At 47.4% G+C, this 15721-nt stretch overlaps 1 protein-coding gene across 1 annotated transcript in view; it reads right to left on the reverse strand.

Moving 5' to 3' along the window:
• Positions 1-1167: 1167 nt before the first annotated feature.
• The window catches only part of LOC126299157 (protein suppressor 2 of zeste-like), a 443886-nt gene continuing 429332 nt past the window's right edge, over positions 1168-15721 (reverse strand). The window contains exons 7-8 of the mRNA XM_049990922.1: positions 14564-14755; positions 1168-9890 (exon numbers count right to left, since the gene is read on the reverse strand). Coding sequence (XP_049846879.1) covers positions 6705-9890; positions 14564-14755 — 3378 coding nt within the window. The 3' untranslated portion in view covers positions 1168-6704. The remainder of the gene's footprint in view (positions 9891-14563; positions 14756-15721) is intronic.

Below are 15721 nucleotides of genomic sequence, written 5' to 3' on the forward strand. Positions count from 1 at the left end.
TGAACAGACGGCCATAATTAACACCACTGAAGAAAATTCACTAATGGAGCAACATTAAGATATTTGTTCTAGTAGACTAGCAGTAGAATATAAAGAACATGTTGCTGGATTCAATGCCCAATATCGATACGACAAACCATTTACGCGCTCCTAATTGGTAGTCTGCAGGTTTAAAATAATTAACCATCACAAAGCCTATGGGGAACTGATCAAACCTGAGTTGCAAGTGGTATTTATCCGGAACGAATTTTCACTCTGCAGTGATTTGAAACTTTTGGCAGGTTAAAACTATGTGCTATATCAGGACTCAGATCTGGAACCTTTGCCTCTCGCAGGTAAATACTTGACTGACAGATATCCAAGAAGCCACCCTCACAGGTCAAGGTTCCAGGTTCGAGTAAACGTCTGGCACAAAGTTTTAATCTGCCAGGAAGGTTCATGCCTATTTATATTACTCAAATAAGTACATCACAAATTTGCTGCTGTGTATTTATTTTTTTCTTGACGGCGTTGTATCCGGCTGTTTCAAGTTGCTTTATAAGAGTGTAACGTACAGTAAGCACAAATAAATTATGTAAATATACGTTTATCACAACTGCGTTAGCACATTAGTTAGAAAGTTCCTGATTTCGTTGACTGCAAATGGACTGGATTAATTCATACTCCTTGTCAAATATAATGGCTGTATGAAGATAGAAAGATACTAGCTGGAATGATAAAACTAAAATTTGTATACATACTTCAGATTCTTTTCCAAATATTTACAACGGCAAAGATTTTATTGTGATGCAAAGGCAGTTAGATGCTCTGTAGCACATAATACATTATGTCACCGGTGCTACATAGCTATTTCTTCTGTAAAGGACAGATAATTAGTGGACACGTGTGCGCGCTCACCTGTGTGTGTGTGTGTGTGTGTGTGTGTGTATGTATGTATGTGTGTGTGTGCGCGCGCGCACGCGCTCATGTGATGATAAGTTTCTTTATTGGTGAACTCCACTGTTTGTGGTGAGACGTTGTCCCGTTCTCTACCACTTTGCTTTAGAGGATTGCTTATTCTCTGAAAACACGAAATCCATGGTCAATTGATAGTGTTTTTTTTGCAGTTTTCTGTTCAGTGAGGAATTAGGGATATTGAATCAATAAGATAACAACCAAATGCAAGAATTTCTAATATATATTCTTAATCTACATATACATCGAACAATTTTTTTGACATGCATTTAAACGTAATAACAAAGTTTTTTTTTTTTTTTTTGAAAAATCACATCGAAACAACAGTAAAGCACAGTGAAGCACATCTAATTTCTTAAATAAAACGTCAAGCCTGAATAATATTATAGTTCACTATAACTTTCAGCACCCTGTAAGATGTATTTAGGTGATGCACATCACCGGGAGTCTCTCTTTATCAACAGAAAACGTAGTTAAGGAAAGGAACAATGAAAGAATGTGGAACTCTGCATTTAGTAAGCAGTGAGCACAAAGACAGACACCTTCTTAACGGTACACATATACATCTCTTGACTAGCTAATACTCCTGTTCGTGAACTGAGTGCCGTGTACATTTTCGCCAAATGTGAACTTGAACAAACCGTAACATACACAAATAAACAGATGTAACCATTACAGAATAATTAAATGTTCTCAGCAATACTAACAAATTCAACATTACTCCCAATAAAAATAGAAGTTTAAAGGCAACAACATAACAGTTACAGAAATTCTCGAATGAATACAAAGAGTTGAGAGAAACTGGTTGACAGTAACCTATAAATTCATTACTGAAGGTACAAAAAACAAGAAAAATCTTATAATATGCACTGAACAAAGACCTTCAATTAACTAACGTACTTAGGTTCAACAACAAAAGAAAATCTATAGACTGTGTTATTAAATGCTTTTACACATTAAAGTATTACTCTATAACAAGCATCGCTGCCTCACTAATTCGCAATCTTCTTAAAGTGGTATTCCGAGTAGCAATGTTGTATGCTATTCTCCTTATAAGAATGATATCTGTCATGACTAGAAGAACTACTGGAAGACAGGGTCCCTGCCTCAGGCTTTGGACATAAATGTTTAATGCAGTCCTCAAGTACGCACGTCGCAATTTCGTTTGCAACGCAGCAGATTCCACTCAAATGAAAAATCGGCACATAAGCGCTCTTAACAACCAAGTCAATCTGTAATCGGACACAGCAGAATGCTACATCACTTAATTAAAATTCGTTTACATATGATACACTGTAGTGCAGTCTGCTTCTTTTGTACCTCTGTCAATACCAAAGGAATTCCTTGCGGTGTTGTCTGGAAATTCACTCTGGTAATAGCTATCAGGTTAATGGAAAACGATACTAACAGACCAATAAGTTTCTGCGACCATATGTACCCACAAATCTCTTGGTACGTAGGAACAGTAGAACCACCTTTTAGTGTGATGCGATCACATTTTACCCGCCTTCTTCTAATCGTATGAATGTTTGGAGTTCCTGTAACTGGCCAGAAGTATCACAGGCAGGCGACTTTGGACTACAAAATGTTCTCGTCCTAGCTAGAAATAATGCCAACGGAATCTTGGTGCGAAAAGCACTCGTGCAGGGAACAACATTTATGGAAGGATTTTTTTTGCAGAAGTCCAGACATTCTGCATACTAAGTTTTACGATAATTCGCACAACGGAAACTTCATTTATTTTAGAATTACCGCACACACCACCGCATAAAATCTTTGCACTATTTGGTGTTGGAAATTTTTAGCAATGAGGAAGACATGGAAAAAATACTGAACATGATATGGAAGGAAAGGACCAGTATTTCCGGACGTCATTGGCCAATTGACTGCCATCTGTTGGGAGCAAGTTACACATTTCTCATCGCTTGTGTTAAACAATGTCACGTTCGCCATTTGACTCATTCCGGTGCATTAATTACATTAGGGAAAGAAAAAACCACATTTTTAAAGAAAATTAAATAAGGGAAAGGGCAATGGTAACCACACACATTATAGATGATGCATATGGTCGACAAGCACATAAATGAGATTGAAATAGTTGCCGAGCTTTCGAACAATTCCCTTTTCACACCTAATTAACAAAACTGCACATATACACGGGCGGCTATATCGTCTACAATGTCGCATCATCACAAATTGCCATCTGTGTATATGTGTGTGTGTGTGTGTGTGTGTGTTCGCTAGCTCTGTAGAAGGGGATACTCAGAAATCTCAGCAACGATTTCTGTGTTGTTTATGTGTCTGTTGACAGCTTAACGCCTAACTAAATGTTGATTTGTTACCCTCTTTCTTCCATTAGTTGTGTTAATCCAGGACTTCCCAGTATCGTATATAAAAAAAGATAATCAATGCTTTCTCGAATACAACACTATTACAAACAAGACTGACCACTGTTTGCACGGAATAGACTGTGGCTACATTTCGGAATACTTGAAGGAAGTTTTGTAAGGAATCCTCCACCGAAATAAAGCTTCCTGGTAGACAAAAATGTGCTTTGGACCAGGAGTCGAACCCAAGGCCTGCCTTCTAGACAGTCTATAGGGCCACCATCTTATTACTGAGCACCTCGAAAGAGGCCCACTGCAGCGGAATGTACGCTAACTGTGGTTTGAAAGCGGAAGACAGATTTAATGGCCGGATGAACGCTAGCTGAGCCTTCTGCTGAATCAATTGATGGAGCGACACCTGCGAGGTGTACGAAAAGTGGAGTTGAGTCACCATTCAGTTTCCATTTCTTAGGGAAGTTAAAAAAAACTCTGGAGTCTCCGCCAGATAACGAGTGAAGTAAGACTGAAGACGCTTGCTAGAGCATCTTTTCGCAACGAGATATCAGTCAACTCCACGCATACAAGCGTCACTGCAGGCGAAAGCAGTGGTAGGTAGCTACTTCCAAAGTCGAATGGGGAAATGCGATGCAGCCGAACCTGTCGCCGCGCGGCCTTCGGCTCCAGCCTTCCGTGCATTCCAGGTTCCAGTAGCTCATAGCGTCCCCTCTCCACACATCTGCACGCGCCCCTAACTTTCCGAGACTCTGCACTTCTCGTATGCGCATCACCTCTGCTGTTTAAAAATTCGAAGAGGCACCAGCTGCTAGTCCCGTTGTGTTCGTCACTGACTTCATTACACCTTGTGCATAGCAGTACTACATACAGACTTGTACCGAACGATGCAGGGTGTCTCACCTTGACTCTGGCATCTACGAAAACTTCGTTAATTTTGATGTGACAAGAAAAAGGATCTGACAAATGTTGCTTGGTTAGAAAAATCTCAGCTGCTTAGGCTTCTGAAAACTTACTTGAATGACGTATTCCAGAAAATACAATGGTCACACACCATTTTTTTAAATGGCACACGGTATTTATTGCACCACAATTGCAGGTCTGTACGAGACAAGTTCCACATTTTTTTCCATATTAAAACTGTGTACATTGTTGACCCCTCCCCCGAAAAAGCTATGAAGAATTGTGGTGATAAAATTCAGTGACAACTCGTTTGTATATCTGACAAGAAATTTCGAAGTAAAAATACAATGAATATAGGGTTTTTTGAGCTGTTATTGCAGATAGTTTAATGGAGCGGCGTTCATAAATTCACTCAACCCTCCATGGAAACCAGCGACATCGAGGCAGCCGGTTCGTGAAGTTTTCGCTACTCTCGTATGGAAGAGTTCACTTCCAAGTGGCGCTCTTTTCAGAGAAAGCAACAGTTCAGAAATCCAGATATTCGTCGCGTTTTTACTCCATAGTTTCTTGCGACATCTACATGAGGTTTATGTCACTGAATGTGTGTCACAGATCAGTTTCTCTGCCACAAGAAATACCATAGTACCATTTGGAAGAATGTCAATGAACGGTGTAGAATATTTCATTCAAGTTATTTTCGGTAGCGTAGGCAGATCTGTTTAGGAAACTAAACAACCTTGGCCTGAACCATTCTTTCGTCACATAAAAATTAACAGGTTTCTTGTGCGTGCCAGAGACAGGTGGGACAACTTGTAATAGCCACAGATCATAAATCGCACAAGCCAACATACATGGGCCATTAAAATCTTCAAGCGTCCCTACGTACTTCACACATTGGTCAACCTCCCAATCAGAACTTCGCGTGAAACTACGGATCCCTCTTAAGTTCTTAGGATTACAGTTCGTATCTTCCCATCTCTTTCGACACTGAGGTCACCTATCCGCACTATCTGGCACAATACACGTTCGCAATAGACACTTTACCTGTCAGAGAGCATCCCATACAGATCAACGAGTATACGTTATCAGAGACTGTGGTTCATTCAAAGTTTGATTTCTCTAAATCCTTCTGCCACTCTTTTCCTGCCAAGCTAAACACCGAAAGGTTGCTGGTCCATGTCCAAATCTCGTGCGGAAATAAGAAGACACTGATTCAAGAGGAAAGTTGGTGTAGATAATTTATTACCGCTACGGCAGACAGGTCATCCAGCCGTAGGTACAAGTGCTGCACCTGCGAAGCCGAGGCACATCGCTATTATTATTTGAACAAATGTTCCATTACCATCCGTGGAACTATCAGCTAAAGTACTGTGCAGGTTGAGAACTTGCAACTGTAATGTCGTAACGCCACAGTTGTATACGTACATTCTCTTCTGGAGTGTGGATGGCGTATTCACGATAGCTCTGCAAATTGGCGCGGTAGAGAAATATTTAGACTCTAAACCGCTACCTACCCCTTCTGGCCAGTTACAGCAAAAACCCAACCGAAAACAAAGTTTCATTTTTTGGTAACATTTTAGTTTCCAAAAGTAAACGCACTTTATATATATAACGAGTGACTGCGCGAAAACATACTGGATGAAGCTTGTAAGCCGATAAAAATTTATCTGGTTAGTGTCTTTCCCACTTTTCTTACTATAAGAAAAACTTCGTATCACAGTGATCTCGTTTCAGGCAGAAGCTCGATGTTGATGGACATTATGAGGAAATGAGACGGCAAGTTTTGTTGGCGGGCAATTGTATATTCTGAAAGTAAAATTGCTCAGGTTTATAAAAAATCGAGAAGTTTTTCAGTTTGCCGCCTCGTTCTTTACAGCTTCAGTATCTGCAAGCAACCGAACAGGCACTTTTGCGTCACACTCGATACTGCATAAGAATTTTTCTAAGATACATATTTAAGGTACGAGACTCTGTCTCAAAATTTGGGCCTGCGTTGGGAACAAAGCTGCCGAGTAGGTATAATGACGCAAGTTACACGCACGCATTTCTTCCAATGAGGAACATTTAACAGAGGACAAAACTAACACGTAGGGTTTCCCTAACTGGGGAATTAACATAGCACAAAGGAAGAGGAAAAATTAACCACTTCGACGAGAAATTCCTTAACGTCTCGTTGTCACTTCCGACGTGGTGTCGAGACAATAATGTTCATTTCGCAGCAATGTCACGTGTTTCTCTCACGATAGACGAACAGTTATACTAGTTTAGTTTTCCCTCGCGAGCATTCGACACTTAAATATTCGCCGTTTATGTCGGTTCTACGCACGTTCAAATTTAGTACGCGCACGTTGCGTAACTGTTCACAGTTTAGAATATACTAACAGCGTGTTCGTTACTTCCGAGCACAGTTCGGACTGTTCGCTCGTCTTAAACATGGAAAACGACACAACACACGAGTTTCAGTATACGGTCGACACTGCATCACAGCGGCAGTAGTAGGGAAGCAGTTCACTTGCTGACGTTGGCCTCGACGGCGCGGATGGTGAGCCCGGCGGCCACCTTCTCGATGTTGCGCGTCATGTTCTCCATCTTGCGGATGTTGGAGACGGACGACTGGGCGGTGGTGGTGGCGGTGGCGGCGGCGGCGGCGGCGGCGGCCTGCGCGGCAGACGCCTTGGACGTGGCGTAGCCCTGGTAGATGGGCGGCGCCTTGGCCTGCATGCGGTGCTGTGGCTGCTGGCGGAACATGAGCGCCGACGGGTTGGGGATGTGGCGCACCGTCTGGTTGGGGCCGGGTTTGCGGCTGGCGTAGCCGCCCCCGGGCGGCCCCGCCCCCGCCGCGCCGCGCCCGCGGCACGAGAACACGTCGTGGAGCTGTGGGGCGCCCGCCGGCTTGGACGGCGGAACGGGGATGCGGATCGGCGAGCCGGGGCCTCCCGCCGCGGCCAGCGAGTAGGCGGAGGGCGCGCCGGAGCCGGCGCCGGGCGCGTACTGACCGGTCGGGGAAGGCCGCGAGAACGCTCCGGACTTGGCCGGGCCTTTGGCCTGCGACGTCGCCGCCGCCGCCTTCTGTTGTTGTTGTTGCTGTTGTTGCTGCTGCTGCTTGGACGGCGCGCGCGCGCCGCCCTTGCCTTGTGACGACATCATGTTGCGGATGTGCACCGCCGCCTCGGACAGCGTCTTGAGGTTGCTCATATTGGACGTGGGCGTCGACCCTGACGGCGCGCCGCCGCCACCTCCGCCGGGCCCCGCCAGCGTTCCCAGCAGCGCGGAGGAGAGCGCACCGTCCGAGGGCGCGTTGGGAGAGTTGCTCCCGTTGCGACCGGGTACCGTCGACGAGATGAGGTTGGCGTTGCTGGCCATGACGAGCCCCGGGTGCAGACTGGACAGCTGGCGGTGGACGAGCGTTTGCGCGATGGACAGGATGCTCTGCTGCGCGGGCGCCGTGGGGCTCTTGGTGGAGGGCGGCGAGCTGAGGTCCATGCCGGGCGACGTGGGCGACGCGCCGTCCCGCGCCCGAGACGACTTGCCCGACAGGTCGAGCGCGCCGATGTCGTCGTGCCGGATCGCCTGCTCGTCCTCCGGCTTGCTGCTGTCCGCCTTGGGCGCCGGCGCAGCCCTCGCCGGCGGCGCGCTCTTGTTCGCGGCGTTCGACGGCGGCTTCGGAGTGATCGTCAGACCCGACAGGGGCCGCACGCCCGTCGCCGAGGGCTTCTTAATCCTCACGAGCGGTATCGTCGCCGGCAGAGGTCTCGACGTTTTCGCACTCGGACCGTCACCCCCACCCGCCTTTTTACCGAACTCCGACTCGCTCGTAGTGGACGGAGTTTGCTTGGACGAAGCAGACGACTTGGCAGCGGTCTTGTTCTGTCCTCCGCTGCCCGACTGTCCGGGGCCGGGCGCGTTGACCAGCATAATCTCGAGGGCGGGCCTCTTACTTTCCGACGCACTGTTCGTCTTGTGGTCGAGCTTGCGCTTCTCGCCGGCAGTCACCTTGCTCACGGTGATGGAGGACGGCGGAAGCATCACGTTCGTCTTCTTCGCCCCGTTTCCTCCCTCGGGTGTGTCGGGAGACTTGGGAGTGTAGCACAGACTCTTATTCGTCCTGTGCGACCTGACCTGTGGAACGCGCTCCTTGTGAGCGACCGCCCAATCTCCGTCGGCGTTAGCCGCGTCGCCACTACTTCCCACCCCCGCTCCGTTCTGGTCCTGCTGCTCCTGGTGTTTGTTATGGTGGTGGTGTTTGGAGTGGTGGTGAGGGTGGTGCTTGTGGTGCCCCGAATTCGAGGAAGACGGAAGGTTAGATATCACCGGACTCGTGGGGGAATTCAGCTTCACTTTTAGCTTCATGGCGTCCTTATCGTACTGCAAAATCGTCGGCGTCGACGTGATTTCGCTCTTGTGTATCCTCCTCTTCTTAGCACCTTCTTCGCCGCGAGCGTGGTGTTTAGACTTGTGCTTACTCCTCTTGCGCCCACCGCCGTGTTCTTCTCTCGTTTTCGCCTTCGACTTGCCGAGACCCTTGCCCCTCTTCTCTCTCGGCAACACGGGCTGCTCCTCCTCCTCCGCGGGCTTCTCCGGAACGGGTTCCGGCTCTTTGGGTTTCTCGGGCAGAGGCTCGGGAACCACTTCCTCGTCGTCGCCTTCGGAAGACGATATTCGCAGGGTAAACTCGTCCTCGTCCTCCTCTTCGTTGAAGTCGTCCGCTATAGATTCCAGGTCGAACGAGGTGACAGGCAGGACGATGGGGTTGGGCGCAAGCTGCAAAGTTAGTGGTGGCTGTGGCTGTGGTGCTGGAGGCGGTGGTAGTGGTGGCGGTGGCGGCGGCGGAGGTGGCGGTGGCGCCAGTGGTTGGGGCGGAGGTGGCGGCGGCAACTCGGGCTCTCTCTCCGGGCTGGCCGGCTTGCGCTCGGCCTCCTCTTCTTCAGTCTTGTGGTTTGCGCTCGTAACGCAGTCAGTCAGCGGCGCTACCGCCGCGCAGTCCTTCGCCTCGTCGCTCTTTTCTTGCGTCTCCTCTGTCGTCGGCGTCGCGGGTTGCGGCTGCTGGCCCTGCGCCGGCACGTCCGCCGCTGACGCCGCCTTTTCCGGCTGCTGCTGCGGCCCCAGCGCCTCTGCCACTGGCGTCGCGGGTTCCGACTGCTGCTGCTGCTGCTGCTGCGCCAATGTCGGCGACGTGCTCTCGACGCAGGGCGCAGCTTCCGGGACGGCCGTCTGCACGTCAGTCAGTGAAGCAGGCGGCAAGTTTTCGACACGCGCTGGAGGGTCCGCTGCAGGCGCTTCCGCCGGCTGCGGGTCCACCTTGTCATCCGTCTGCGGCGCCGGCTCTTCTGGACAGACGGACGTTTCTCGCGAGGGTTCCGGCTGGAGGGACGCGGCCGCTTCGGCCCCCGCCTCCTCCGTCCCCGAAGACGGCGGCGCTTGTAGTGCCGCCTCCACCACCGCCTCCGCCGCAGCGGCTGCGTCCGCGTCCCCAGGGGGCGGCTGCTCCCCCTCGGTGGCGGGGGCGGGGGTGGGGCTGGCAGTGGCCGCCCCCGCCTGGCCCTCCGCCCCCTCCGCCGCGGCGGCCGCTTCCATGGCGGCGTCACACTCGGCCTTCTCCTCTTCCTCCAGTTCTGCCTCAGCGGACGAGGACACCGCCGCGGACTCGGGAGGCTGCCGCCTGTATATGCGGTACGTCACCTGCATCCGAGACGACTGCAACATAACAACAATGCGCTTTACTAACGCAGCACTCGTACCGTATTAGCTACGTGTGTACCATGTCAAGAGAAGTGAAGAAGGAAGGAAAATTGAGTTTAAAGTGCCGCCGAAAGTGCTGTCATTAAGAGACGGAGAACGACGGATTACGAAAAGATGAAGAAGGAAATTGGTCGCCCCTTTTTGAAAGTACCATCTCTGCATTTTCCTGTAGCAATTTAGGGAAATCAAAGAAAACCTATGTCTAGGTGGCCAGACGGAGATTTGAACTGTCGTCCTCCCAAATGTCAGTCGTGTTGTGGTGTTCGCGCCACATTACTGCCCACGTTTATTACTTTTTTTTCTATGTCTTAATGCGCAGTACAGAACGATTCTTCTAAGGGAGGCTAACGAGTAGGTAGGATCAAAAGACAGACTCATCGAACGACGCGCCAGATGTTCACATGGAGTGAGAACGGCCGGGTGAGCAAGAGCCGTATCGTACTGGATCACAGAGAGACAGTGTATGGATTCACCTACCATGTTGAGCGACAAGAAGCGAAGCTTTTATTCGGTATGTTTACTATTTAAATATTAAGACACAGCTCCTACCGTGATGGCGACATTACTTACACTAAGAACTCGTTAATAATAATTTCATTATCACTCAGTTCACGAGGAAAAAATAATTACACATTTTAGTTACTGTCAGTGTTTATTGATGGGAAGGATGGACCAGTCACGAGTGACTCGTGAAAGGGTAGGCGCCAAACTGTTAAGATAACTCACTAGTCAGTCTATGATTAGTTTTCGAGGTGGCAACACGTGAACTAGTGTGTGAAGTGCATAAAGACGGAATTAATTCTTAAATTTGCCTCGGAAAACATATTTGCATATTTGTGCAATCTCATGTATATCCTAAGTTCGTGTGAAGTATACTATTGTGACTTTTGCTACTGTAATTAGAAATAAAAATCCAGTAACACCCAAATATTCAGTTTTCAATTTTAATAGCACTGAACTCTTTTGTCACTTGTCATTTCGTCATGCAGTGTTCACTGCACGCATGTTATAGCTTGCGGCCAACAGAGAAGAAACCTAGTGGGACGAAAGCCTCCATTTATGCTAGGGATAGTGAGTGCGGACATTATTTACTGGAATCCACCGTGTTTATTAATCCTGGAACATTTTTTTCGTGAGAAGTGTTACCTTCAGGAACCCACTGTCTACTATTCGATGGGTAACCATTTGCATATTTTGGGAATTATACTGGATGTACCCTAGTGAATACTTCGCACAGTGTGCTAACCACTGCGCCACCTCGCTCGTTAAGAGAGACACGCATCGGGATGCACAAAGATAATTTTAAAAAAAAACCTTGTTCATAGGGTAGCAGAAACGTAAAAGAAAAATAATACAGTGAAATTATGTTGCCAGATTAGTTTTCCTTGACTGTGTTATGATAATAGATATAGGCGGTGTTTCAAAAATAGAGGGCATAGTTAAAGGTATGGATTCACAATAATTCGGGTCCGTGCCGTACATTTTTCGTGAAAACTTTAGGATAGAATCATAGCATGTGTTTCGCATCCATACGTAATTCAGCTGTCAATCTCCTTAATACAATGGTTACACAAGAGTAGGATAACAGTTAAAGGACAGATCATTCACGAATGTCGACTGTTGCTATCCGCTGTACACCCGATGGGTCAGCTACATAATCGCTTTGCGCCGAGCTTTCCACTGACTTGTGTTTTCTATTATTCCACGCGTATTTACGAGTCGACACCTTTCATCGTTTTGTAATTTTCAGTTTAATACCGATTCTGACTTATATTACAGCGAATACTTTTGTTGTCTCAATTTGGGTGCTAGCTCTTTACAACGGCCCTAGCTAAACGCGTTTCCACGCTACACAAGTTTATAAATTTCTACAAAGCTAATTCACAATTATCACGCGCATGTACCTACACTGATATGTTGACATCATAGACAAAACAAAGACTTCGGAACCAACACGTACAGATATGATCAATCCGTCGTGAGTTAAGTCATTGTTTACGTATTATTAGTCTCCTAGTTACTAGCGATTCAAATCTGACGGCATTTTACCACACAAGAAAGTTTGACCAACGAACGAATGGATTTGAAACTACCTGACGCAGCTGGAAGCCCGATAGAATTTCCTCAGTATATATTGCCGCGTAACCACGCATTTGTATAGAGCGGACAGACGTTTCACGTCAAAAGCTCAGTACGACATGTGTCCGAAAATGCTCGGTTTTCGAGTTACGGAATTCAAACCGGCGGTGTCCGCCAGAACGTTTTTCTTCTTTTAGGCAGTTGCCGTGACAGAGGATATTAACTGCCGTGACAGAGGAATTAACAGGATCGTTAACTCCCAGGAGAAATCATGTTGTGGTTGGCATGTGACATGTACTCAAATCAGGAGATGCAGAAGAGCACATCAGGCGGACGGCATTGCTGCGTCGGCTAGTCATTTGTGCCAGGAGAGCTACCCACGGCAAATATGTCCAAGATCGGACGACATCTGAACTTCTCAATCCCCGTCTCTGTACTCACGGAAAGCTTTACCTCCTAGTTTTAGGAGCGGACGAGCAAGCTCTACAACTCCAGATATAGAGGAGGACTTCTGGATTCTGTGCAGGCGACTCCTACCAGCACACCAAGGTTCGGGTTGCAAGTGATTGTTCAGCATACGACTCTCTGGATCCTGCCCCGAGAACAATAGTTGTAGCCTCACCATTTGCAACATGTACAGGCCCCTGTAACGTCCTTGAACTTAGGATGGTTCAAATGGCTCTGAGCACTATGCGACTTAACTTCTGAGGTTAGCAGTCGCCTAGAACTTAGAACTAATTAAACCTAACTAACCTAAGGACATCACACACATCCAGACTGTAGCACCCAGAACCGCTCGGCCACTCCGGCTGGCTGAACTTAGGACTGTGTTCGCAGGGACACCACACATCGATGTGAGGACTGTATTCAAACAGAAGGTGGACAAAAATGGTTCAAATGGCTCTGAGCACTATGGGACTCAACTGCTGTGGTCATTAGTCCCCTAGAACTTAGAACTACTTAAACCTAACTAACCTAAGGACATCACACACATCCATGCCCGAGGCAGGATTCGAACCTGCGACCGTAGCAGTCGCACGGTTCCGGACTGCGCGCCTAGAACCGCGAGACCACCGCGGCCGGCAGAAGGTGGACATTTTGAACATCTACTGTGAAGGCAATTACCTGCGCGATGAAAAACTGTCCGGCATATACTATTGATCTGAAGGCCGTAACTCGCAATTATTTACGGACACATGCTGTAATGAATTTTTTTTACTGTATACATATTGGGGATTCATGCCTGAAACTACGGCATCCATTCTTAAACACCCTGTATGTAATTACCGCAACCAGCCGCAATGCTTAAGATTACTGAACTTATGGCAATTAATTAGCTACGTTTTTCGAGCCACCAGTGCTCAAAAGCAGGGAATGACTAAATAATTTGTATGCCTTAATATCTGCTGATGAGCACTAGCGGCTCAAAACTCGCCGCTAATAAATTACTGCCAAAAGATTAATAAACTTAAAACACTGTGACTGGTTGCGGACAGGGGAACCTCGTTTCTCCGGACAAGGTAGGACCGCGAGTAATCTGAATTCTCGAAAATCCGGATAGTCCAAAAACTCAGAAAAAACAGAATGACGTGAATTAAATTCCATAAAAACACGCGTTATTTTTTTGTAAGTACACGTTAACACTCAAATTGTACATTTGAGCAAGTACTGAAAAAAGGACACACAGCGTGCTTTATAGACTAAAATAATTATTAAATCCTTCGGAGCCAGATTCGCTTTCCGTTTTGTGCAGCCCGATCACGCAGTCGTTTCACAAGCCCCAGTTCATAATGTATACACATCTGGCGTTAACATCGTCAGCTAATCCGTATCACTATCGTCAGTGTCTGCAGACGAACAAATGGCGATAATTGTGTCATCAGAAATTGTAAAAAGCTTCACTGTCATTTTCGTAATTAATATGTGTGCCTGTGCGTCCTGTGTCTACGTACACTACTCCAGTTCTAGAGTATCAATTAATGCAGACAGTTACTGCACAAAAAATGTCTTCAAATTAAAAAAGAAAAGGTTGCGGAGATCCAGATGGTGGCCAAATAGAACAGATGAGTTTCTATTCTACAATTTCAGGTTAGGCTGAACCAACCGATACCAGAAGCTGGCTTTGACCCGCGACGTAATGATGTGGCATGTGATGCCATGCTGGTGTCAATTCCCTCTAGCACTACTTCAGACATTAGTGGAGTCCTTGCCACGTTGTGGTGCGGCACTTCTGCGTGCTCGCAGACGATATTAGGCAAGTGTACCAGTTTATTGGGCTCTTCAGTGTATAACAAGTGAATTCTACTACTTAGATATCTGAAGCAGTTTTAATAGTGAATCGTCTCGGGCCTCCTGAGCGATTTCGTCCGCAAGCTAAACATACCTGTACTTACTTTATGGAACATTAACTTTATAAACTTCATATAGGCAAACGCAAGAGAGAGTACGTTGAGATATTGGCGACGTCGGATAACCGAATGCTCCGTCAGTGAACCACTAACTACTGTCGTGGCATTAGAAGCTGTAGAAGGCAGCGGCCACGTACTCACCCGTTGGCAGGAGAAGGTGTACGCGATGTCCATGAGCGTGAACGTGTCTGGCAGACACTCGCCCCTGTAGATGACGTCTACTCGGTGCTCGTCCGTGACGCCGAACTTGGAGCGCACCAGGTGCTTCAGCTGGCGGATGCTGACGGCTGCAGGGCACCGCAGGTACCACGGGTGCACACCCGCCGCCTCCTCCTGCACAGACAGGCACGTGTAGACATGGTTCAAATGGCTCTAAGCACTATCGGACTTAACACTGAGGTCATCACTCCCCAAGACTTAGAACTACAGAAATCCATATGTGGCATAACAGCAAACCAGTGCTTAACAGTATTGGTTAAAAACAGACTTGGTTGCAATTTTAGTTTTTCTATTTTTCAACGACGCGTTTCGCCTTATTTAGGCATCTTCAGGTTATCTTTTTTAGATGGACGCGAGAGGCACCAAGAGATCTGGTGAACGGGAACGCGTTATGCAGATCTCTTCGTGGCTCTCGCGTCCATCTAAAAAAGATAACCTGAAGCTACCTAAATAAGGCGAAACGCGTCATTGAAAAATAAAAAAAAAATTGTAACCAAGACTGTTTTTGTTGTGTTGGCAGAAGAGCCGAAATGCACGCGTTTTAGCTCACGCAGGCTCGCGAGGGAAGAACTATACGGACGTAGCTAGTTTGGTACTTAACTTTAATCCATTAATGATGAACGTCGCTCTTGACAGTACATGATTCACAATATTATCAGTTCAGAATACATTCTTGAAGAATATGGCGCCTTGCTAGGTCGTAGCAAATGACGTAGCTGAAGGCTATGCTAAGCTGTCGTCTCGGCAAATGAGAGCGTCTGTAGTCAGTGAACCATCGCTAGCAAAGTCGGCTATACAACTAGGCGAGTGCTAGGGAGTCTCTCTAGACCTGCCGTGTGGCGGCGCTCGGTCTGCAATCACTGATAGTGGCGACACGCGTATACTAACGGACCGCGGCCAGTTGAAAGGCTACCACCTAGCAAGCGAGGTGTCTGGCGGTGACACCACAGTTTTTAACCAATACTTAGAACTACTTAAACCTAACTAAACCAAAGACATCACACACATCCATGCCCGAGGCGAGATTCGAACCTGCGACCGTAGCAGCAGCGCGGTGCCGGACTGAAGCGCCTAGAACTG

Source organism: Schistocerca gregaria, chromosome X, assembly GCF_023897955.1.
Source record: "Schistocerca gregaria isolate iqSchGreg1 chromosome X, iqSchGreg1.2, whole genome shotgun sequence".
Lineage (NCBI taxonomy): Eukaryota > Metazoa > Arthropoda > Insecta > Orthoptera > Acrididae > Schistocerca > Schistocerca gregaria.